The sequence below is a fragment of the Pantherophis guttatus genome, chromosome 4 (genome assembly GCF_059756535.1).
Source record: "Pantherophis guttatus breed Tessera chromosome 4, ASM5975653v1, whole genome shotgun sequence".
Classification (NCBI taxonomy): domain Eukaryota; kingdom Metazoa; phylum Chordata; class Lepidosauria; order Squamata; family Colubridae; genus Pantherophis; species Pantherophis guttatus.
Window position 1 is genome coordinate 4,924,819 of NC_142066.1, and position 24,809 is coordinate 4,949,627.

General features: G+C 47.6%; 1 protein-coding gene across 2 annotated transcripts; it reads right to left on the reverse strand.

Moving 5' to 3' along the window:
- Positions 1–4,105: 4,105 nt before the first annotated feature.
- PABPN1 (poly(A) binding protein nuclear 1) lies at positions 4,106–23,708 on the reverse strand. Of its 2 annotated transcripts, none has more exons than XM_087891693.1 (7): positions 23,324–23,708; positions 17,982–18,096; positions 11,125–11,192; positions 10,927–11,033; positions 9,841–9,928; positions 7,212–7,366; positions 4,106–4,287 (listed from the first exon to the last, which is right to left on the reverse strand). In XM_087891693.1, exons 2-7 carry the CDS (start codon positions 18,061–18,063, stop codon positions 4,248–4,250), a joined length of 540 nt encoding a protein of 179 aa, XP_087747819.1. In that variant the 5' UTR covers positions 18,064–18,096; positions 23,324–23,708; the 3' UTR covers positions 4,106–4,247. The 2 variants fall into 2 exon arrangements, with proteins under 2 accessions (XP_087747819.1, XP_087747818.1); XM_087891692.1 differs by lacking the exon at positions 23,324–23,708 and adding an exon at positions 22,770–23,276.
- Between the last annotated feature and the right edge of the window lie 1,101 nt (positions 23,709–24,809).

Genomic DNA, 24,809 nt, shown 5'->3' on the forward strand with positions numbered 1-24,809 from the left:
ACAGAGCTCACAACCAACGAACTTGTTGCTAAAATTCACCTCTGGGAACAGCTGATTGGGTATTCCTGGGTATTCCAGGAGGCCGATCCACCCGCCAATCAGGTTTTGGTTGTCACGATATTAAAAAAAAAGATGTTGAGCGACTGGAAAGAGTGCAGAGAAGAGCAACAAAGATGATTAGGGCACTGGAGGTTAAAACAGGAAGAGCGGTTGTAGGAATTGGGTATGGCTAGTCTAGAGAAAGGAAGGCCTAGGGAGACATGATAGCAGTATTTGGGGGGCTACCACAAAGAAGTCGTCCACCAAGGGTCCACCTATTCTCCAAAGCACCAGACGGCAGGATAAGAAACAATGGATGGAAACTGATCAAGGAGAGAAGCAACCTGGAATTAAGGAGAAATTTCTTGACAATCAGAACAATTAACCAGCGGGACTGCTTGCCACCAGAAGTTGTGGGTGCTCCATCAGTGGAGGTTTTTAAGAAGAGATTGGACAACCATTTGTCTGAAATAGTATAGGGTTTCCTGCCTGAGCAGTGGGTTGGACTAGAAGACTTCCAAGGTTCCCTCCAATTTTGTTATTCAAAGGTTCAACAGTTGCGTTGGATATGTGCGTTGGATATGGGTTAAATTCAGCTCTCGTGGGTAATTCCACTCCTGACCACTAGAGGCCCTACTGAGTTTTCAGCCCAGTGTTTTTTAAGCTTGGCAGTTGTAATGCATTGACTTCAACTCCCAAAATTCTTCAGTCAACTATGCTGGCTGGGGAATTCTGGGAGTTGAAGTCCACACATCTTAAAAGTAGCCATGTTTGTAAAATACTACTCCCAGAATTCCCTAGCCAGCAAGACTTCTGGGAAGTCCACACCTCTTAAAGGGTCAGAGGTTAAGAAAGACCTGGCTGGGGAATTCTGGGAGTTGAAATCCACACAAGCGTCAAAACTACCAAAAACCCGACTTGAATGCGATTCGTCTCTTAAAACTCAATATACATAGTCCTCGACTTACAACCACGATTGCGCCCCAAGATTTCTGTCACTAAGTGAAACAGCCAAGTGAGTTTTGCTCCGTATTACAACCTTCCTTGCCGGAGTTGTTCAAAGTGAATTGCTGCCATTGTTAAGTGAGTAAAGAGGTTGTTAAGTGATTCACGTCGCGTTGTGAAAAGAGGATTCCATGACGCCAGGAACGCTGCAAATCGTCATGAATAGTTGGTTGCCGAGCATATGAATTTTGATAGTGTGACTCATGAGAATGCAGCAACGGTTGCGTGAAAAATAGCCATAACTCGCTTTATTTCAGCAGCATCGTAATTTCGGTCAGTAAATGGGACGGTTGTAAATCAAGTCCCAGCTCTCATCAGTAGGGATTTCCACTTTGCAAATCATAAGAACTTTCTTAAGTTATGCAATTTTTTAACATTCTCCAAGCAGGAATAAGGAAATGCCAGGCTCTATAGGGAGTTCTCGATTTACGACAATCGAGACCAGATTTTTGTGACAAAACAAGGAGCTTAAAGTCGCATCCAATATTATCATTTGAGCCACAAAGCAAATCGCCCGAGTTAAAGAAAACCATGCAGTCGTTAAGCAAATCGTTTCCACCACTAACTTTGCCTGTCATGTGACCCCTGGATGAAACCTGTTCTAAAGCAGCAAACTCTCGATGACTCGATCCTGAGGAATGCAGTGATGGTCGCAAGCGCGAGAACCGGTTCTAAATCACCTTTTTTCCAGTGCTGTTGTGAACTTTGGACTGTCACTAAGCGAGTGGTTGTTAAGCCAAGGACTGCCTGCATCAGCCAACTTGGGTCACCCGGAGGAATATGCAGTCGTAAACCGGAGCACTCCATTCTGCAGGTAGTCCTTAACAACAATTGAGCTCAAGCTTTCCGGTTGTCAACTTCACTGCCATTTTATGACCTTTCTTGCCAGGGGTTTGAAGTGAATCGCTGCAAGTTGTTAAGTGAACGAGACAGTTGTAAAATGAATCTGGCTTCCCAGCCTGTTAAGTTTGCTTGTCGAAAGGTTGCCCAAAAACCAAAAAAAACACCACCGGGATTTTCCCCATCCCAGCAACTGTCGTAAATGTGAGTCGGTTAGCAAGTGTTTGAATTCTGATCACGCGAGCATCTGGGGACACTGCAACGGTCATTAACTGAGAAAAAGGGTCATTGAGCTGTTTTCAGTGCTGTTGTAACTTCGAAGTCGTTAAATGAACTGTTATGTGGAAAACGTGAACCTGACGAGGTAGTCCTCGACTTACAACAGTTCACTTGGTGACCGTTTGAACTTTGGAGACCGTTCGAAGAGAAAAACAGTCATTAAGCCACTGTTGTGACGTAGTCTGTGAATTACGTTCATTCACAGCTGAGTCCCAATTAGTTACAAAAAGTCCTTCGGGAGAATCACCAACCTTTATCTCCCTTGACACACTGCCAAAGACCTACTTGGCAAAGCCACAGTGTGTCCAGAATCAGAGATGCCGACTGGGAACAGCATTAACAATGTTGCTTTCCTGCAAGGGGCCCATGTGCCTTTGCTCCTCTTTTATGCCTTATGGGAGAGGCCAATCATCTTCAGGCCTTACTTCTCAGTCGTCCCTTTTGTTTTAACTGTTCTTGCCTTCTGGCAGCTCTGCACATGTGCGCACTAGGAACAGGCTCCTCCTGTTCCTCTGCCTGTCTGATGTCCGACTCTGGAGGCTCCGGAATCCGCGCATCACTCCCAGATGGCCCTGGCTCCATTCTCTGCCTCCGACACAGAGCCCACGTCCGAGCCCTCCCCAGACTCCAGGACTGGCTCATGGTCCTCCCCAGCCTCTTCACTGTCCGACTCCGCTGCCAGCTCCGCAGGCTGCTGGCGGACCACAACAGTTACCTCGAACTGTCGCTAAGTCGAGAACCACCTGTATGGGAATATACCTCCGCCTTTCGGCATCGGCTAACAAAATCATACACCCCACACTGGTTTCTTCCAAAAACATCTTTATTATTTTTTTTTTTATTTTTTTTTCCACCCTTATAACATTCTGCTTCTTCCTCTGTTTAGCCTCCCTCCGACCTGGAATATTTTTTTCCCCTCTTTTTTTTTTTTTCTCTCTCCCCCCTTTTTTTTATTTTTTTTTTAAAAAAAAGTCAGTCTGGCTTTTCTCAACACCCACCCACCCAAAAAAAAACCCCTCCAGGGTGGTCTTTTTTTTTTTTTTCCCTGCCCCTGGTTCTCTACAGCATCAGGTTTCGGTGTATTTCTTCAGGCTAAAAAATAAAGGAATCTGTAAAGATAAAGACACTCAAACAAGGCATATAACAACCCCCCCTCCCTAGAAGAGACACACACATGGGAGGAAGAATGAGGGGTGTGGGAACACCTACAACCTGTATGGTGGGCACCGGATGGGTGGGAGGGAGGGAGGGAGGGAAGGAAGGAAGGAAGGAAGGAAGGAAGGAAGGAAGGAAGGGGGAAGAAACCCGTTTTTTAAACAGGAATCAGTCTTTTTTAGAACAATACATTTGGGTGCAGGACAAAATTCCGAGATTGGAGCGAAAGGGTGATGGAGAGTAAGAGGCAGGGATGGATCCCTTCTGCAACCTCCAGCCAGAACGGGATGGGGCATTTGAAGATGTCCCGGGTGGAAACATAGGTCGGGCGAGGGACGTCTGGAAAAAAGGTAGCGACGAAGCCGTGAATGCCAGCTTCTTCCTGGCTAGTCTGGGTTGAAGGAAGGAAGGAAAGAAGAGCAGGGCAAAGCGACAAAGGCAGCGGGAACCAAGCAGGGAAATAAATGCGCAGACATACGAAGACACAGAATGGAGCGAGGGAGCAGTGGAAGAGAAACAAAAGAATTACAGAATTTCGGAGGGGATGGGGACGCCCTTCCCAGCATTGCCCCCCCTCCTAAAAACACAGAGGAAGAATCCTCCCCCAAAAAAAAATCTGCAAAAGGAAAGGAAGGGCGGAGAGGGAAACTCTTTCAACAATACTACCAGGTGTTTTTTAACAACAGCTCGGCTGACCCACAAATATTTTTTTTCGTCTTTCTTTCTTTCTTTCTCTTTCTTTCTTTCTCCCCTCCCTCCAGTATATGTCAACCCTCTTTCTCTGCACAGTGTAAGAAACATCCTCCTCCCACCAACAGTATATATATATATATATATATAATTTTTTTTTCCATCATGGTAACAATCTTCATTTTTTTTTCTTTTTTTTTTTCCTCCTTCCTAAAAAACCACTTTTTTTTGTTTTGTTTTTAGTAAGGGGAATACCATGAGGTCGCTCTGGCCCGGCCCCTGTGAAGAAAAGAAGGAAACAGGTTAATGAAAAAGGTATTTTTTCTAAAAAATAAAAATAAGCAGCTTTTAAAAACTACAGAAAATGGATTTTTCAGTGAAAAACTGGAGGCTTCGGCATCTCCCAAAAAAGGCTTGAGAATTTTGGCAATCTCTGCCCCTACGACTTTGTCACTTTTTTTTTTAATTATCTTGCTTTGGCTTTTGACGTTCTGAAGCTAATTTGAAATTTTAATCGACTTTTCATTCAAGAACCTGATGACGTCAAAAAACGTTTTGACTCTCAGAGGTTCCTGAAAAACATGAGGTTTATAAGGTAAGTAGTCCTCAACGGACTACTGCGAGGGAGCCCAACGTTTCTGTTGCTAAGCAAGACATTGGTTAAAAGAGCTGTGCCCCATTTTACGACTGACTCTTCAGGCCACGGCTGTTAAGCGAATCGCTGCGGTTCTTAAGCTAGTAACACAGTTTAAGTCAGGAGTCAGCAACCTGCAGCTCTGGAGCCGCATGTGGCTCTTTCACCCCTCTGCTGCAGCTCCGTCACTCAAAATATGCATCATAATCGCCAATGTGTGACACCCGCCAGCACGCGATTTATTGAACTTGCCAACCATGGATAAATCCAAGAAAACTATTCAACTACATATGCTAGTTTTGTGGCCGCTCAAGAAATAGGCACGGGAAAGTTTTGTGGCTCCCGGTGTTTTCTTTTCTGTGGAAAAGGGGTCCAAATGTCTCTTTGATTGTTTAAGGTTGCTGACCCCTGGTTTAAGTGATGACTGCCTTGTTTTTTTTACTTATCAAAAGGTCACAAAAAGGGGATCGTGTCACCTCAGGACACTGCAACCGTCGTAAGTGTGAGTCAGTTGCCAAGTGTCCGAAATTTTGATCCCATGACCACGGGGATGCTGCAATGGTCATAAGTGTGAAAAACAGTTATAAGTGTGAAAAACGCCCCAAGTCACTTTTTTCAGTGCCATTGTAACTTCAGGCAGTTGTTAAAACAAACTGTTGTAAGTCGAGGGCTACTTGAACCTGACAAGAGACAATCCTTGACTTACAACAGTTCACTTAGTGACCGTTCAAAGTTACAACGGGACTGACACTTACGACCATTGCAGCCTCCCCAGGGTCATGCAATTTACATTCAGATGTTTGACAATTGATTCGCATTTATGACGGTTTGCGGCATCCCGGAGTCCCGCGATCCCCTTTTGCGACCTTCAGACAAGCAAAGTCGACAGGGAAGCCGGATTCACTTAACAACCGTTTGGCTAATTTGACAAGTGCAGTGATTCCCTTAACAAATGCAAGAAGAAATGTCATAAAATGGGGCAGGACTCACTTAACAAATGTCTCAACTTAGCAAGGGGCAGGACTCACTTAACGTACATCTCACGTAGCAACGCCCATTTTGGGCTCGACGGTGGTCGTACATCGAGGAGTGCCAGTTGATTGGAAAGCTCAGGAAAACGGGACAAATTCTAGGATCGCCGGATCGTCGTTAAATTGGCTTTCAAACTCTTTTTTTTTTTTTTACCCAAATCAACTAATCTGGCTTGCAATGCAGGGTAGATAAAAATTGATGGCTTTTTTTATTTAAATTGGTTTTTTTATCTAATTTATTTTAATACAATGCTTTTGGAGTAAAAAATCTATCTCACGATCGTTTGCTATTTAAGATACATTCATACTTTAGTTTATGCAGCGTGAAATGGAGCTTAAGTTATGTAGCAGGAGGATGTGTATTCTGCGAAATTGAGACTATCGGTGAGTCAACAGCGGTGAGTCAGAGGAGGAGCCGCTGCGGAACAGAGGTGACAGCTGCCCTTTAAAAATCATGATTTCAATCGACTCGATTTAAATCAAGCCCTTTTTACTAGCGATTTCAATTGCGATTTCAATCGACTTGATTTAAATCAAATCCACCCTGCTTCCAAGAGCCCTTTCATGGATCTGTTTCTTGTGGATCAATGAAGGGAATTCCATTTTTACCTAAAATCAACTACCGTATTTTTCGGACGATAAGACGCTCCGAAGTGTAAGACGCACCTAGCTTTTGGGGAGGAAAACAAGAGGAAAAAATCTGCCTCTGCCTCCCAGCAATTTGCCTCCTTGCAGGAAACAGTGTGGTCAGCTTCAGCACAGCCTGATTTAGTACAAGCAGCTGATTGGTGGTTGGATCTGCCTCCTGGAATACCGCCAATCAGCTGTTGCAGGATGCGGGGATCAACATCACCCATCGGCACCCATTCCCGCTGTCATCTAGTTACACCTCTGTGTGCCCCAATTTTGGCCTCCATGCGCCCCATTTTTGGCCCGTTCCAGCTGCCACCCCCTATCCCTGCCACCTGGAATGGGCTGAAAATGGGATGTGCGGGGGTCGAAAATGGGGCGTGCGGAGGCCAAAAACGGGAAGCACGGAGGGCCGAAAATGGTACATGTGGAGGCAGCAATAGGTGACTGTGGCGATGGGCAGTGACGATACTGATCCCTGCAACCTGGAACAGCTGATCGGCGGTATTCCGGGAGGCCGATCCAACCGCCAATCAGCTGCTTGTGCTAAATCAGGCTGCGCTGAAGCTGACCAGGCTATTTGCTGCAAGGAGGTAAATTGCTGGGAGGCAGAGGCCGAAGGGTGGGGGCTGGGCTTCGGCCACATTCGCTGTATAAGATGGACAGACATTTCCACTCACTTTTTTTGGGGGGGGGGCCCACAGTGCCTCTTATACTCCGAAAAGTAAAGTAATCTGGCTTGCACGAGCCCTTTCATGGGTCTGTTTCACTTGATCGAAGAGATGCCGGACTGTTTTAAGCCTGGGATTGCTACCTAGCCATCTGCGTGAATCTGACCACCTACTGTGGATCGACACACACACACATACACCCCTCCCCAACATGCCGTTCCCTTTTAAGGGTCAGACCTGTAAGCACGCCCTCGGGGCGGCCTGCTGCTGAAGCCACTGTAGAAACGGGCCCTGGAACTGCTGTAGCCGGAGCCTCGCCCTCGGTACCGGGTCCTGGGAAAGCCTCTGTCTGTGGTGCTGATGCCTGGCCGGTTGGTCCGTTTGGGAATCACCTGAAAAAGGAAGAGAATTGTGCAGGTCAGACTCAAGGGTGAGGGGGGTGGTAGTAAGAAAAGGATGAGGAGGTGTGGTGGGTGAGAATGCCTGATCTTTCTGCTTGTTAGGACAGTGATGGCTAACCTTTTTGCCATCGCGTGCCAGGAGACGGGGGAGGGTCGCGCGCGCACGTGCCCACGCGCATGTGTGCGTAACCTCCTCCCCCTCCCCGCTCCTGGAACATGATGGCCCGGTAGGCCCGTTTTTCTTTCTTACCTGGCTCCAGATCCTCTCTGTGTATCTGGGAACGGCGAAAACAGCCTTTCCCACTCCCTTGGAGGCCCTACGGAGGCTGAAAAAGCCCATTTCCCAACTCTCGGTGGGACAGGAAGTGACATTTTTTGCTGTCCCCAGCCTCCAGAACCTCTAGGAGTCTCTAGGAGCCTCTCTAGGAGTCCCTGGAGGCTGGGGACAGGAAAAAAACATCACTTCCTGTTCCACCAGGAGTGGGGAAATGGGCCCTTTGAACCTCCATAGGGCCTCCAAGGAAGTGGGAAAGGCTGTTTTCGCCCTTCCCAGATACAGAGAGGATCTGGAGCCAGGTAAGAAAAAAAAACGCCCCCCCCCGCGGCAGGAAACAGGCTGTTTCCCTACTTCTGGTGGGCCCAGAAGGCCTGAAAATCAGCTGGCCGGCGCGCGCATGCGCCCCAGAGCTGAGCTGGCGTGCCCACTAATATGGCTCCGCGTGCCACCTGTGGTACACGTGTCATAGGTTCGCCATCACGGCCCTAGGACAGTGATGGCGAACTTTTTTTGCTGTCACGTGCCAAAACGGCCGGAGCACCAGGGGGGAGGGGGCCGCATGCACGCCCACACCCATAATTCAATGCACCTCCCCTGTGCACAACACCCCCTCCCCGGTGCTCCCCCTGCTTTTGGCACACAGTAGGCCCGTTTTTCGCCCTCCCCAGGCTCCAGAGGCTTTCTTGGAGCCTGGGGAGGGTGAAAACAGCCTTCCCCACCCCCCACAGGCCAGAAACAGCCCGTTTGCGAACTTCCGATGGGACCGGAAGGCCCATTTTTCACTCTCTGCAGGCTCCAGAGGCTTTTTAGGAGCATGGGGAGGGTGAAAATGGCCTTCCCCACCCCCTCAGAGGCCCTCCGGAAGCCAGAAACGGCCCATTTGCCGACTTCCGGTGGGACCAGAAGACCCGTTTTTCACTCTCCCCAGGCTCCAGAGCCTTTCTAGGCCTCTCTCTTTGGAGCCTCTGGAGCCTGAGGAGAGCGAAAAACGTGCCTTCCCCACCCCCTGGAGGCTGGAAACAACCTGTTTCCCAACTTCCGGTGGGCCCGGAAGGCTCAAAAATCAGCTGGCGCACGCCGGAGCTCATCTAGGGCAATGCTCGTGTGCCCATTGATATGGTTCCACGTGCCACCTGTGGCATGCGTGCCATAGTTCGCCATCACGACCCTAAGAAAATGCAGACACCTGTCTGTTAGCAGAGGGAATTTCAAGTAGAAGAGAACAGTTGCTACTGTGGGGTCCTTGGTGCTCTCTGAGCTAGGCGGTTTGCTTGCAGGCGTTTCGTGTCGCAACTAGGTGACATCATCAGTGTTAGAAGAGAGTGGGGTTGATGGAGTTGAGGAGAAGGGAAGAAGAGGAGAGAGAAGGAAAAGGAAAAAGAGGAGGGGGACTATGGTTTCTTGCAGACGTTTCAAGACTAGGGAACATCATCAGTGCTAGAAGGGAGTGGCATTTGTGAAGAGAAGCAGGAGGAAAAGACGAGAGAAAAGAAAGAGAAAGAGAAAGAGAAGAAAGAAGAGGAGGATGACATGTGAGGGGTTCTTGGTGCTCTCTGAGCTGGGTGGAGTTTTTTGCAGACACTTCATTACCCAGTCAAAGAATATCATCAGTGTTACAAAGGAGTGGGATTTGTGGAGTGAAGCAGGAAGAAGAGAAGTGAGAGAAAAGAAGAAGAGGAGGATTGAGGAGTCACTGGTGCTGTCTGAGCTCGGAGATTTTCTTGATGTTTCGTTACCAAACTTGGCAACATCATCCTTCCTTCCTTCTCCCTTCACTGCACAAACCCTGCTGCCTTCTAGCACTGATGACGTTCCCTAGCTGGGTCACGAAACGTCTGTGAGAAAACCACCAAGCAGAGAGAGAGAGGGAAGGAGGGAGACAGAGAGAGAGACAGAGAGGGAGGGAGGGAGAGAGAGACAGAGGGAGGGAGGGAGGGAGGGAGACAGAGAGGGAGGGAGGGAGAGGGAGAGAGAATGTACAGGGGGAATTCCAGATTGGAGTGATCCTGAAGGGAAGAGATCCGAAGCAGAAAACCTCACCTTCTTCTCACTTAGTCTTAGGTGGTTCGGGTTCAAGGGTTGGCTGCAAGAGTTATTCAGGGGTCGGGCACAGTGCACGGTGTGTGTGTGTGTGTGTGTGTGTGTGTGTGTGTGTGTGTGTGTGTGTGTGTGAAAAGGGCATACCCACCTTGATCTGTCTCCCCCTAAAGAGGGACTCGTCTAACGCTAAGGAAGTCCGCACCGATTCCTTGTCGGAAAATTCTATGTAGGCGAACCTGGAGAAAATGGGCGGAAGGGGGATGGACGATTAGACACTTCGTACTATTAAGCAGGGAGGGGTTCACTTACAGGTAGTCCTCGACTTACGACCGCAACTGGGCCCCAAATGTCAGCTGCTAAGCGAGGCAGTTGCTCGAGCGAGCTTCGCCCCTTTTTACGACCTTGCTCTCCACTGTGGTTAAGTTGGCATCAGGGGTGGGATTCAGCCGGCTCTGTCCGGATCGCGCGAACCGATAGCAGCAACTGCATGAGGCTCCGCCCACCCGCAATGTGCGACTCTTGCGTATACGCAGAAGGCCGTGCATTTGCGAACCGGTAGGGAAGGTAAGTAAATCCCACCTCTGCTTGGCACCATGCAGTGGTGAAAAAAAAAAATTTTTTTTTTTGCTACTGGTTCTGTGGGCGTGGCTTGGTGGGCATGGCAGGGGAAGGATTCTGCAAAATCCCCATTCCCACCCCACTCCTGGGGGAAGGATATTGCAAAATCCCCATTCCCTCCCCACTCCAGAAGGATACTGCAAAATCCCCATTCCCTCCCCACTCCAGGGGAAGGATACTGCAAAATCTCCATTCCGACCCCCCTCTGGGGCCAGCCAGTGGTAGCATTTGCCTCTCCGAACTACTGAAAATTTCCGCTACTGGTTCTCCAGAACCTGCTGGACTTCACCCCTGGCACCATGGCTGTGAAATGAATCTGGCTCCCCCATTAACCCCGTTTGCAAAAAGGGGGGGATCACAGGACTCCCCCCAGCATACGACAACCGTCATATAATACAGTTGCCAAGTGTCCGAATTTCGATCATGTGACCATGAGGACCCCGCAACTGTCGTTAAGTAAGTCCCCCATCTTTTTCAGCGCCGTTGTAACTTCAAACGGTCAACTAAACGAAAGGGTGGCGGCCTACCTATATTCTACTGTACCACCTTTTGAGCTTTAAAAGAAGCTTTCAAGCCAAAAGACAAATTCCACACACCAAAGAAAAATTCCACTCACCCCTTGGGATGGCCCGTGTATTTGTCACACAGGATAGTCACACGATTGACGGAACCACAGCCATGGAAGTGGGCTTCCAACTCTTCTGCGGTTGCCCCGTAATCTACCTGAAATGGAAGACGGGACAGTTCAGGAGGTGAGCCTGCTGGTTTTGTCCTCGCTTGAAGAAAGCTAGGAGAGGGGGGGGGAAAAACTCACATTTCCTACGTATATAGATCTGGCGTCGGCTTCCATCTTTTCTTCTAAAGACATGATGACTGGGCCAGCTAGAGAGAGAGAGAGAGAGAGAGAAATAGAGGCAGAATTATTAAACAATGTGGAAGGAAAAATGTCTATGGCGATTCTCAGTCATCCCAAAATTCTCATTTTCCTAAAAGAGGCAGCTGGACTTTCTGCTTATTTTTCTTCAAAGGCATTTCGTTTCTCCTCCCAAGAAGCTTCTTCAGCTCTGACAGGATGGTGGGGAACGGAAGGATTTATACTCCTGGCAGACAGCTGGACATTTGCATCCTTTTAGTGAGGGGTCGTTAAAATCCCCTCAGGGTCACCTGAGTGGTGCAAATGGCTATGGAGCCTTTTTTTGGAACCGTGTTGTAGACTGGAGATAAGATTATGTGGTATCCGTCCCCCTTTGTTGAGAGAGGGCTGTTCAATTTGGAAATAGATGGCCTCTTTGACCCCTTTTTCGAACCAGCGGTCCTCTCTGTCCAAAATGGGGACTTTGCTGGCTTCAAAAGATTGGCCTCTGTCTTTTATTTGCAGATGGACAGCTGAAATAAGTCCTGATCTGTTTATTTATTTATTTATTATTATTGAATTTCTATACCGCCCTTCTCCCTGAGGACTCAGGGCGGTGTACAGCCAGAATTAAAAAAAAAACATGCAGTACAAATATTAAAAAACAATTAAAAGATATATAAATTTGGCCCAATTAAAACTCACTACCAATTAAAACATTTAAAACATTTAAAAATTTCTTCTTAAGCTAGCCCAGCTTGCTTGAAAAAATGGGTTTTAAGGGTTTCTTCTCCTTTGTTGTGTCATGCGTTTAGGAAGTGGCTGTTTTGTTTCCCCAATGTACGGATCTGCACATGGCTCGCTGCATTGGACTGCATATACCACATTGCTCCGTTTGGTCTAGGTGTTTTATCCTTGGGGTGGACAAGCTTCTGCCTTTTGTGTATTCTTGGGTTTGAAGTGTGTACGTATGTTGTGTTGGCCGAAGATCCTCCTGAGCGTTTTCCGATATTCTTGCAACGTATGAAAAGATGACGTTGCTTTGTTCATTGTTCTCTCCATTGTTATGGAGGAGCTCCTGTGGGATCTTTTTTGAAGATTTGATGAAGGCCCACTTGGCATGGCCACACATTCCAAGGGCTTCCTTTTTTTTTTTTTTAATTTGATTTATATGCCACCCTTCTCCAGAGACTCAGGGCGGCTTACAATGCGTTAAGCAATAGCCTTCATACTTTTGTATATTTTATACAAAGTCAGCTTATTGCCCCCACAAACTGGGTCCTCATTTAACCTACCTTAGAAAGGAGGGAAGGCTGAGTCAACCTTGAGCCTTGGAGATTCGAACCAGCAGTAATTGCAGGCAGCTGTGTTAATAACAGGGTACTTAGACTACTGTACCATCAAGGTTCCTTGATGTATTGTCCTTTTTCTTTCCCATCGCTGCTGGCAGGCAGGCCTTCAGCTTGGTGGTGTAGGGTTCTGATGACTTCCAGTTTGTGCTCCAGTGGGTTGATGGGAATCAAAATGTAAATATTGATGGAAAGGGAGGGGGGTGCCTGTAAATGTCAGTGTTAAGACTTTTGTCTTCCTTAATATGTACTGCACAATCAAGGAAGGCTATAGAACAGTGATGCCAAAAGCGGGGGAAAGCTCGAGGGGGATTGCCCACACCCATAATTCAATGATCCCTGCCTCCATGCATGTGTGCAGTAACCCCCGTGCTCCCCACACTTTTGGCACGTGATGGCCCGGTGGGCCCGTTTTTCACCCTCCCCAGGCTCGAGGCTTTCTTGGAGCCTGGGGAGGGCAAAAACGGCCTTCCCCACCCCTCCAGCGGCTGGAAACAGTTCGTTTCCCGACTTCCGGTAGAACCGTTTTTTCACCCTCCCCGGGCCCCAGAGGCTTTCTAGGAACCTGGGGAAGGCAAAAACAGCTTTCCCCACACACCCCCGGAGGCCAGAAACGGCCTGTTTCCCGACTTCCGGTGGGACAGGAAGTCCTGAAAATCAGCTGGCCGACGTGCGCATGCACGCTGGAGCTGAACTAGGGCAACACCCACGTGCCCACAGATATGGCTCCGTGTGCCACCTGTGGCACGCGCGCCATAGGTTCACCATCACAGCTATGGACTATTTTCCTTAATATCTTCCCATGCGAATTTGATGTATCCGTCCACCGCATTGATATGTTTGCTGAACGCTTCCAATTCCTGTTTTTTGATCTTGACCCAAATATCGTCCACATACCTTACCATTGAGGGGGTGGAATTCCTGGGAAAGCGTCTAGGGCTTTGGTTTCTACCTCTTCCATGTAGAGATTGGCCACAATGGGGGACGCAGGTAAAGCCATGGCGCAGCTCAGGGGTGAAATGCTACCGGATCGCCCGATCCAGTAGCGATTTTTCCCTGTGGTTCGGCGATCCGGTAGCGATCACCGCCCGGGTGTCACTACTGGTTTTAACCGGCTAAATACCACCTCTGAAGACAGCCCCTTAGGTGACAGAACCAACCCCAGCCCAGACCGCACACATATATGGACCTCTGCTTGATTTTAAATGCAATGAAGGTTTCTACAGACAAAAAAACACAGCTGGGCCATGGGTCTCCCCACGGTGGCCAATCTCTACATGGAAGAGGTAGAAATCAAAGCCCTAGACTCCATCCACCCAGGAATTCCACCCCCTCATTGGTATAGGTATGTGGACGATACCTGGCTCAAGATCAAAACACAGGAACTGGAAGCCTTCATCCAACAGAATCAACTCTGTGGACGGATACATCAAATTCGCATGGGAAGATGTTAAGGAAAATAGTCTGTAGCCTTCCTGGATTGTGCAGTACACATTAAGGAAGAGAGAAGCCTTAACATTGAAGTTTACAGAAAACCCACACACAGAGATCAATATTTATATTTTGATTCCCACCACCCACAATGGAGCACAAAATGGACGTCATCAGAACCCTACACCGCCGAGGTCAAGTCCAGCCTACCAGTTACACATCAAGGAAACCCTCGGAACGTGTGGCCTTCATCAAATCTTCAAAAAAAAGATCCCACAGGAGCTCCTCCATAACAAGACGACGAAGAGAACAATGAACGAAGCAACGTCGTCATTCCATACGTTGCAGGGACATCGGAAAAGCTCAGGAGGATCTTCAGCCAACACAACATATGTGCATGCTTCAAACCCAAGAACACACTAAGGCAGAGGCTTTTCCACCCCAAGGATAAAAACACCTAGAAACAAACTGAGCAACGTGGTATATGCAGTATAATGCAGCGAGCCATGTGCAGATCTGGACATTGGGGAAACAAAACAGCCACTTCTGAAACACATGGCACAATAAAGGAGAACAAACCCATCAGGACAAGATCCAGCCATCCATCCTCATTTAAGACAGAGGCCACTCTTTTGAAGACAGCAAAAGTCTCCATTTTGGACAGAGAGGACCACTGGTTTGAAAGAAGGGTCAAAAAAAGGTCATCTATGTCAAAATTGGACAGCCTTCTCTCAACAGAGGGGGAGGGATATGATGTCATCTACCTCCAATCTACAACATAATCCTTTCAAGAGTTCCAAGAAGGCTCCACACTCATTTCCACCACGCAGGTAACCGATAACATACCTCCAGGTGGCTTTAAGGACTGGCTAAAAGGATGCAAATGGAAAATGATTAGCTGTCTGCAAGGAGTGTAAATCCTTCCATTCTCCACCATCCAATCAGAGCTGAAGAAGCTCCTGGAGGAGAAGCGAAAGAGAAGTCTTCAAAGAAAAACCAGAAAGTCCAGTTGCCTGTTGGGAAAAGCACGTTTGGGACAACCATGACCTGGATGACTGAGGAATCTCCAGAGATGTCCAGGTCATCATTGTCGCAAAGGTGCTTTTTCAAAAAAAGCAACCAGACTGTATTTTCCGTGAGGAATAGAATAGAATAGAATTCTTTATTGGCCAAGTGTGATTGGACACACAAGGAATTTGTCTTGGTGCATACGCTCTGAGTACATAAAAAAAAAAAAAAAGAATCATAAGGTGCAACACTTAATGATAGTCATAGGGAAGCAGTCAATATAAATCTTAAGGATACCAGCAACAAGGTTACAGTCATACAGTCATAAGTGGGAGGAGATGAGAGATAGGAACAATGAGAAGAATAACAGTAATGCAGACTTAGTAACTAGTTTGACAGTGTTGAGGGAATTATTTGTTCAGCAGAGAGATGGCGTTCAGGAAAAAACCGTTCTTATGTCTAGAAGACATTGCCAAAAAAGCCAACACCGGCTGTATTAATAGAGGAATAGAATCAAGATCATGTGAAGTGTTAATACCACTTTATAAGGCCTTGGTAAGGCCACCCTTGGAATCCTGCATCCAGTTTTGGTCACCACTATGTAAAAAAGATGTGGAGACTCTAGAAAGAGTGCAGAGAAGAGCAACAAATGTGATTAGGGGACTGGAGGCCAAAACATGTGAAGAACAGTTGCAGGAACTGGGTATGTCTAGTTTAATGAAAAGAAGGACTAGGGGAGACATGATAGCAGTGTTCCAATATCTCAGGGGCTGCCACAAAGAAGAGGGAATCAAGCTATTCTCCAAAGCACCTGAGGGCAGGACAAGAAGCAATGGGTGGAAACCAATCAAGGAGAGAAGCAATTTAGAACTGAGGAGAAACTTCCTAACAGTGAGGACAATTAACCAGTGGAACCGTTTGCCACCAGAAGTTGTGGGTGCTCCAACACTGGGAGTTTTTAAGAAGAGATTGGACAACCCTTTGTCTGAAATGGTATAAGGTTTCCGGCCTGGGCAGGGGGTTGGACTAGAAGACCTCATCGATGAAGCTTCTTGGATGAGAAGCGAAATGTTTTCTTCTTCCTTAACAAAAAGCACTCCAGTTGCCTTTTTAAAAAAGCAACTTTGAGAGGCCGTGGGAGAATTTAGTCCTTCCTGCCGGTATTCAGGAACAGCCTTAGGTAAAGGATGAGGGTTTAGGGCAGGGGTCGGCAACCTTAAATACTCAAAAGAGCCACAAAGGTCCTAACCGGAAGCCCCACCCCCCCATTCAATTCTGAAGCCAATCGGAAGTCCGGTTCCCCCACCATAGTGTCTCCTCCTAGCGTGGCGTCTTTTTTCCTCTACCTGTCCTAACTGAAAGTCCTATCAATTGTGGAGCCAACCGGCGATAGGGAGCTGCAGCAGAGGGACGAAAGAGCCACATGCGGCTCCAGAGCCGCGTGTTGCCTACTCCTGGTTTAGGGTTAGGTTTATCTATCTATCCTGACTCTGAAGGTAGCAATTCTGCCTAAGATCAGAGTGGATAAAAATCAATGATTTTTTTTTAAAAAATCAAAAAAAAAATCAGATTTTTTTTTATTTAAATCGGATTTTTTTGATTTTTATCGAATTTATTTTAATAAAAAACTTTTGGGGTAAAAATCTATCGTAAGATAGTTTTCTATTTAGGATACATAAATAATTTAGTTTATTCAGCATGAAATGGAGCTTAGTTATGGAGCACGAGGCTGTATATTCTGCAACACTGGGACTATCGGTGAGTCAACAATGGGTCAAAGGAGTAGCAGAGATGACAGTTGCTCTTTAAAAATTATGATTTAAATCGAGTTGATTTAAATCAAGCCTTTTTACTAGTGATTTAAATCATGATTTAAATTGTGATTTAAATCAACTCGATTTAAATCAAATCCACCCTGCCTAAGATCCAAGTCAACAACAGACTGCTTTTTCCTCTCTTTCAGGGCCCGAATTTCCTAGTCAAGTTTAGCTAATGCAAAAAATTTTTTTGACTCCTTTTCAGTACAAGTACGTGTTTCTACTTTACAGGAAATCAACCAAAACACGTGATCATCCCAAGGCAATCTGTCTTTCTGTGCTCCCAAGGTGTCATTTAACATCACCCTGCCAGGCCGTTCCAGCTTAAAGAGAGCAAAGATACGATTCAGTCAACTCAGCGAGGGACGATCTAGAGATTTTTGGGAGGGTGTGTGTTTAAGTGTATATATACACAAACACACAAGCACAGACCCACTCCTAGATAGGCACAGGGTGTACCAGAACTGAGGGCCCATAATTTATTTGACTATATACTTCTATTAAGTATTTGAATGGTTGCCATTTCCTTCTAAACACTTCCTTAATGCTTGGTCCAATTTATGACCTGTGATCATTTCTAAAAGCACAATCATCTCTTCTCTTGAGAAAATAAATAAATAAAACCTATTGTGATTGGCCTATGGGACCGGAGTTCCGGTATACCCTGTGCACAAAGACACGTATATTTTATTTATCTGCATCCCACTTTTTGTTTTTTACGAATAACTCAAGGCGGTGAACATATTCAACATAGCTTCCTCCTATTTTCCCCGTAACCACCACCTTGTGAGGTGGCTTGGGCTGAGACAGGAAGAGACCGAAACTTACCCAGCCGGCTTTCATGCCTGAGGCAAACTAGAATTCACAGTCTCCTGGTGATTGGCCCAAAGACACCTAGCTGGTTTTCGTGCCCAAAGGTGGGACTAGAACTCACCTGCTCCTGGTGATTGGGGGCCAAAGTCACCCAGCCGGCTTTCATGACTAAGGTGGGACTAGAACTCACAATCTCCCACTTTCTCACCTGGTGCCTTAACCACTAGACCAGAGAGGCTGTTGTCATATATACTCACGGATAGAAACCCAAACTCACACCCATTTAAGACACTGTGTGCGAGTGTGTGCGTCTACAGTCCTGAATAATTAAAATGGCTCTCCTGATTGAGAAAATGGCTGAAATTCAGAATTTCCTGGGGGGGGGAGGGGGGGGTCTCACCGTTTCCGGGTGGGGGGCTCATGTTCATCTGTTTCTCCACTTCATTTTGCAATTCTTTCAACTTCTCGGCTTCTTCCTCCATCTCTCGTACCCTGGCTTTGATGGCTTCCAGCTCCTGGGGAGGAATGGGCGAGCAGCAATGAGCAAAAATAAATAAAATAAAATGCCCTTTGGGTGGTCCCACCCAAAGGCTCCTTCTGAAAGAAGTATAGGTAGTCCTTGACTTATTTACGACACCGGAGCCCAAATATTTCTGTTGGTAAGCGAGACATGGGTTAACCCCAAGGTTACGACCATTCTTGCCACCGTTAAGTGAATCCGTGCAGTTGTTTTGCTGGTCGCACGACGGTTCGGTGAATCTGGCTTTCCCCGTTGACTTTGCTCGTCAGACGGGGGATTGCGCGAGACAGCCCCATCCGTCATAAATGTGAGTCACTTGCCAAGGGTCTGAATTTCGATCACGTGACCACGAGGATGCTGTAATGTGAAAAACGGTTCTAAATCACTTTTTTCCAGTGTCGTCGTGACTTTGAATGGTCACTAAATGAATTATTGTAAGTCGAAGGCCGCCTGTATCCATTCTACAGCAAAACCACAGGTAGTCCTTGACATAGTTATTCGTTGAGTGACATTCGATATTATAACGCCACTGGGGGAAAAAAATGAGTTACCACCGGTCCTCACACTTACGGCCAGGGCGGCATCTCCACAGTGACGCTGATCGAAATTTTGGCAACCAGCACATATTTACAATTGTGGCACTGTCTTGGAGTCACACAATTCCACCATTTGTGACCTTTTTTGGACGGCTTCCAACTAGCAAAGTCAATGGGGGGGAAGTGGGGGACCGGATTCGTTTAACCACCCTGTGATTCCCTCAACCACCATGGCAAGGTCGGTTGTAAAATCAGGCAAACAACTGTCTTCCTTAGCAATGAAAATTCGAGACCCCAATTGTGGTTGTAAATCAAGGACTAATTGCATTGCCAATTAGGATGCAATTGTGGGTAATACAGGTAGTCCCTCGACTTGCAAGAGTCCATTCTGTGACCGTTCGAAGTTACGACGGCACTGAAAAGAAGCGACTTCGGACCGTTTTTCACACTTACGACCGTTGCGGCATTCCCCACGGTCACGTGATCAAAATTCGGGTGCTTGGTAACCGACTCCTGTTTACGACCATTGTCACGTCCCAGGGGTCAGGTGATGATCCCTCTTTTGCGACCTTCAGACGGGCAACGTCAACGGGGAAGCTAGAGTCGCTTAAGAACCGTTTTACCAACTCCACAACTGCAGTGATTCACTTTTACGAAAGGTCGTAAAAGGAGGCAAAATTCACTTCACCGATATCTCGCTTAGTGACCGCACTGCAGGGCTCAATTGGGGGTCGTAAGTTGAGGGTTACCTGTACACCATTCCAAACAGCTGCCCACCCCTCCTCTGCCTCCTGATTTTTTCCCTCGCTAACGGTTCCCCTCGCACATATGTGCTAGTCGTTCCCGACTCTAGGGGGCGGTGCTCATCTCCGTTTCTAAGCCAAAGAGCCAGCCAGCGCTGTCCGAAGACGTGGTCTCGGTGGTCATGTGGCTGGCATGACTCAACGCCAAAGGCGCACGGAACGCTGTGACCTTCCCACCAAAGGTGGCCCCTATTTTTCTACTTGCATTTTTTATGTGCTTTCGAACTGCTAGGTTGGCAGAAGCTGGCACAAGTAACGGGAACTCATCCCATTAGGCGGCGCTAGGGATTCGAATTGCTGAACTGCCGACTTTTTGATCGACAAGCTCAGCGTCTTAGCCACTGAGCCACTACATCCCTTCTTTATATTTATGTGTATGTGTATATGTGTATACACATACACACACACACACACACACACACACACACACAAAAATGCCCAGCTCTGTCTGGGCTGCCCCACCCCCGGAAGCCATTGTTCCAGATGGCAGAAGCCCCCTCAGCCTTTAAGGAAAGGGGGTCTTCCCCCCCTCCCCGATTGGCCCAAATAGCGGGAAAGCTCCCATCCTCCGCTAAACACTCTTTGTTCCCACGCTGAGAAGCAATGGAGGCTCTCCCTGCCCTGGAGCTCTATCGTCCCATCAAAGCATCCCGCTTTGATTTCCATCTAATTTTGATTCCGTTTTTAAGCAGCCACATGTCTCCCAGACGCACCCCCACACACACAAAATCCCTCCAGGATCTGCATTGCCTTAAGACCCCCCCCCTTTTCAATCCTCTCTCCCCACCCCCTCATCTCCCATTAAGCCCCATGGCTCAATCCCATCTTTCCTCCTCCTGCCCAGCAAAGAGCCGCCCTTCCCTTCCCTTTTCTTTTCTTTTTTTCAAAATGCGCATAAAAAAATAAAACAGATCGTGCTTCCTCCCCGATCAGCTTCTCTGGCGCCGAAGCAAACGGGCTCTAGTCCACAAAATAAAATTTTAAAATCATATGTTTTTTTTTTTTTAAAGAAAGAGGGGTTTCCATCCCTCCTCTTATTGTTCTCCAGCCAAGCATGCGGGGCAAAGAAGAGACAGATCCGGGTCAGGGAGGAAGAAGAGGATTTTTTTTTTTTTTAATTCTTGCCTTCCTTCCTTTTTCATTTTTTTCCTTTTTTAAAATTCTTGCCTTCCTCCCTTCCACTTACTCCATCTCCTTCCTTCCTTCCACCCTCCTTCTTGAATGTTTCCTTTTTAAAAAATTCTTTTCCTCCATTCGTCTTATTCCCATCGCCTTCCTTCCTATTTTTTCGTTTTTAAATTCTTTCCTTCCTTCCATTCCCATCTACACCCTTCTCTTCTTCCCAACCTCCCACTTTCATTTTTTCTTTTAAGAATTCTCTTCCTTCCTTTCATTTTTCCTATTTTTAACTCTTTCCTTCCTCCCTTCTTACTCCAACTCCTCCCTTCCTATTTCATTTTTGCTTTTTTTGAATTCTTTCCTTCCTTATTCCCATCTCCCCTTCCTTCCTATCACTCACCCTTTTTCAGTTTTAAAAATTCTTTCCTTCCTTTTAAATTATTTCCTTCCTCCCTTCCACTTATCCCCATCTCCTTCCTTCCTCCTTCCCAATCTCCCTCTTTAATTTTCCCTTTTTAAAATTCTTTCCTTCTTCCCTTCCACTTATCCTCTTTAATCTTTTTTTTCTCCTTCCTCCCTTCCACACTCATCCCCATCTCCTCCCTCCCTCCCTCTTTAATCTTTTTAATTCTTTCCTTCCTCCCTTCTACTTATCCCCATCTCCTTCCTCCCTCTTCTTTTTACAATTCTTTCCTTCCTCCCTTCCACACTCATCCCCATCTCCTTCCTTTCTTCTCCCTTTTTCTCTTTTTTGCAATTCTTTCCTTCCTCCCTTCCACTAATCCCCATACCCATCTCCTTCCTTCCTCCCTTTCTTTTTTTTACAAATTTCTCTTCCTCCCTTTCCCACTCATCCCCATCGCCTTCCTTCCCCCTTTTTCTCTTTTTTCCAATTCTTTCCTTCCTCCCTTCCACACTCATCCCCATCTCCTTCCTTGCTTCCTCCCAATCTCCCTTTTTTCTTTTTAAATTTCTTTCCTTCCTCCCTTCCACCCTCATCCCCTTCCTTCCTTCTCCCTTTTTCTCTTCTTTGCAATCCTTTCCTTCCTCCCTTCCACACTTATCCCCATCTTTCCTCCCTCCCTTTAATCTTCCTTTTAAAAATTCTTGCCTTCCTCCCTTCCCTTCCACACTCATCCCCATCTCCTTCCTTCCTTCTCCTTTTTGCAATTCTTTCCTTCCTCCCTTCCACACTCATCCCCATCTCCTTCCTTCTTTCCTTTTTCTTTTTCTACAATTCTCTCCTTCCTCCCTTCCACTCATCCCCATTTCCTTCCTTCCTCCCTTCTTTTCTTTACAAATTTCTCTCCTTCCTCCCTTTTCCACTCATCCCCATTTCCTTCCTTCCTCCTTTTTTACAAATTTCTCTCCTTCCTCCCTTCCACTCATCCCCATCCCCATCGCCTTCCTTCCTTCCCTTTTCTTTTTTGCAATTCTTTCCTTCCTCCCTTCCACACTCATCCCCATCTCCTTCCTTGCTTCCTCCCAATCTTTTTTTCTTTTTAAAATTCTTTCCTCCCTCCCTACCACACTCATCCCCATCTCCTTCCTTCTTTCCTTTTTCTTTTTTTTTTACAATTCTCTCCTTCTTCTCTTCATCCCCATCTCCTTCCTTCCTTCTCCCTCTTTTCCTCTTCTTTGCAATCCTTTCCTTCCTCCCTTCCACACTTATCCCCATCTTTCCTCCCTCCCTTTAATCTTCCTTTTAAAAATTCTTGCCTTCCTCCCTTCCGTCCACACTCATCCCCATCTCCTTCCTTCTTTCCTTTTTCTACAATTCTCTCCTTCCTCCCTTCCACACTCATCCCCATCTCCTTCCTTCCTTCTCCTTTTTGCAATTCTTTCCTTCCTCCCTTCCACACTCATCCCCATCTCCTTCCTTCCTTCTCCTTTTTGCAATTCTTTCCTTCCTCCCTTCCACACTCATCCCCATCTCCTTCCTTCTTTCCTTTTTTTTTACAATTCTCTCCTTCCTCTCTTCATCCCCATCTCCTCCCTCCCTCTTTAATCCTTTTTTTTAAAAAAAATTTTCCCTTTCTCCCTCCTTCCCCTCCCCTCCACTCATCCTCCCTCCCTCCCTCTCTCCCCTTCCCTTCATCCATCCATTCATCCATCCACCCAAGTCCCCGACCCCCTTTCTTCCCTCCCCCCCCCCAAGTGTGGGTATGTTTTTGAGGGGGGGGGACTGAGGGAGAGATTATGATGCTCACCGGGTCCTCGATGGCGGAGTCGCCGGGGTCGCCCTCGCCCAGGCCGGCCTCCTCCTCCAGCTCCTCGGGGTGAGGGTGGTGGTGGGGGGCGCCCACGCCGGCCGGCCCAACCCGGGAGGGCAGCGAGGAGGAGGAGGAGGACGACGTTGTCGTGAGGGCGCCCCGGGGGCCGCCGCCGCCGCCGCCTCTGCTCCCGCCGCCGCCGCCGCCGCCGCCGCCTCCTCCGCCCGCCGTCTCGATCAGCATCTCCTCCTCCTCCTCCTCCTCCACGCGGAGCCCCCCGCCCTGCTCCCCCCCGGGGCCGCTTCCCCCCAGCCCGTTCCCGTACTGCGACGGCAGGCCTCCGCCGGGGCCCCCGCCCGGCTCCCCGTCGCCCCCCAAGGCCGCGATAGCGCCTCGCCCGCCGCCGCCGCTCGTGCCCTTCACGGACGCCATAGAGCCCGCCGCTGTTGCTACTGCTGCCGCTGCCGCCACCACAGCCACCGCCGCCGCCGCCGCCACTACCACTGGCCGCCCGCCTTCGCCGCCGCCGCCGCCGCGCTCCGATTGGCTACCCCGTCTCGCGCCCGCTCCTATTGGCTCGGCTCCGACGCTCTCTATTGGCTCCCTGCCTCGCGCCTTCAGCTCGGCTTCTTGGTTTGGCCCGGCTCGGCCGTCAATCAAGAGGCGTCCGTCGGCGATTGGGAAAGGGTTTGGCTACTTTCGACCCGCCTTCAAAATGGTGGATTTTTGGAGGCGAAGGGCTTTTCAGGGGTTTTTTTTGTGTGTGTGTGTGGGGAGTGGGAGACGACCCGCCCCTCTCAAGCGTTTGCTGCTCGCTGATTGGGACGGAGGGACCACCACCAACTTTTGTTGGCTCGGGGGTTGCGGAGCTGAATGGAGGAGGTGGGTGTCAATCTGTTAGGCCCCGCTGGGCGCGAAAGAAAGGAGGTTTGAGGCAAGGGAAGGTGGACTTTGCCCGCCTTTTCCTCGCCAATCTTAATCCTCGAGGCGTGATTGGTCGTTTGGCATGATTAGTTTTTCTTTTGTTTAAAAAAAAGGTAAAGCCGTCGCTTATTGGCGGAAAAGTAATGTGTCAATCCTATCGGCGGATGTTTTCATTGGGCCTCCCAGCCCGCCTTGAGCCAATCAACCCCAAAACCAAATTGCATCAATGAGTGACGTTTTGCAAATCTTTGCACACGGTCTAGTCCACTGGGCGGGAACGGCGTTCCTCTTTTCCTATTCTAATTGGTCGATTTTTTTTTTTAATCTCTTTTGGCCCGCCTTTCGTTTTCCACACTGAGGTGGGAAAGCCGACATTTCTGATTGGCTCTTAAAGGAAAGAACGTTTAACGGCTCCTTTGGCCCCGCCCCGCGCGGACGGGCTACGATCTTAATAGACCCTTCAGCACAACTTCCGGTTTCTTTTCGGAGGTTGGGGGGGCGGCGGAAATAGGCCTTAATACCAATAGCACTTAGATTTATATTTATTTATTTATTTATTTATTTATTTATTTATTTATTTATTTATTTATTTATTTATTATTTTTTCATATTTGTATACCGCCCTACTCCCGAAGGACTCAGGGCGGTGAACAGCCATAATAAATACAAATACATATAGAAGTTAAAAACTATTAAGAAACAGATTAAGTAATTTAGGCTCAAAGATTAAAAACATCCAAATTTATCTAAAGAGGTTTAAAACCCAATTTAAAAGCCAGTTTAAAAGCCAATTAAAAAGGGAGAGTTAGGGAGATACGCTAATCGGCATATGATAAAATGAAATTTCGTTGCATATAGCTCTCAAATGGTCGGCAACTCCAATATACCCTACAAACAAGACAAAATACATACATACATACATACATACATACATAATTAGGCATATGCCCACATAACCATGCAGAGAAACAACACTGCAGTTCGGATGTTTAGTTACAACTTTTGAAGCATCGCCATGCTCGTGTGATCAAAATTCAGATTCTTGGCCATGGGTTCATACTTATGACCGTAGCTGTGTCACGGGATCACGCGATCCCCTTTTGCGACCTTCTG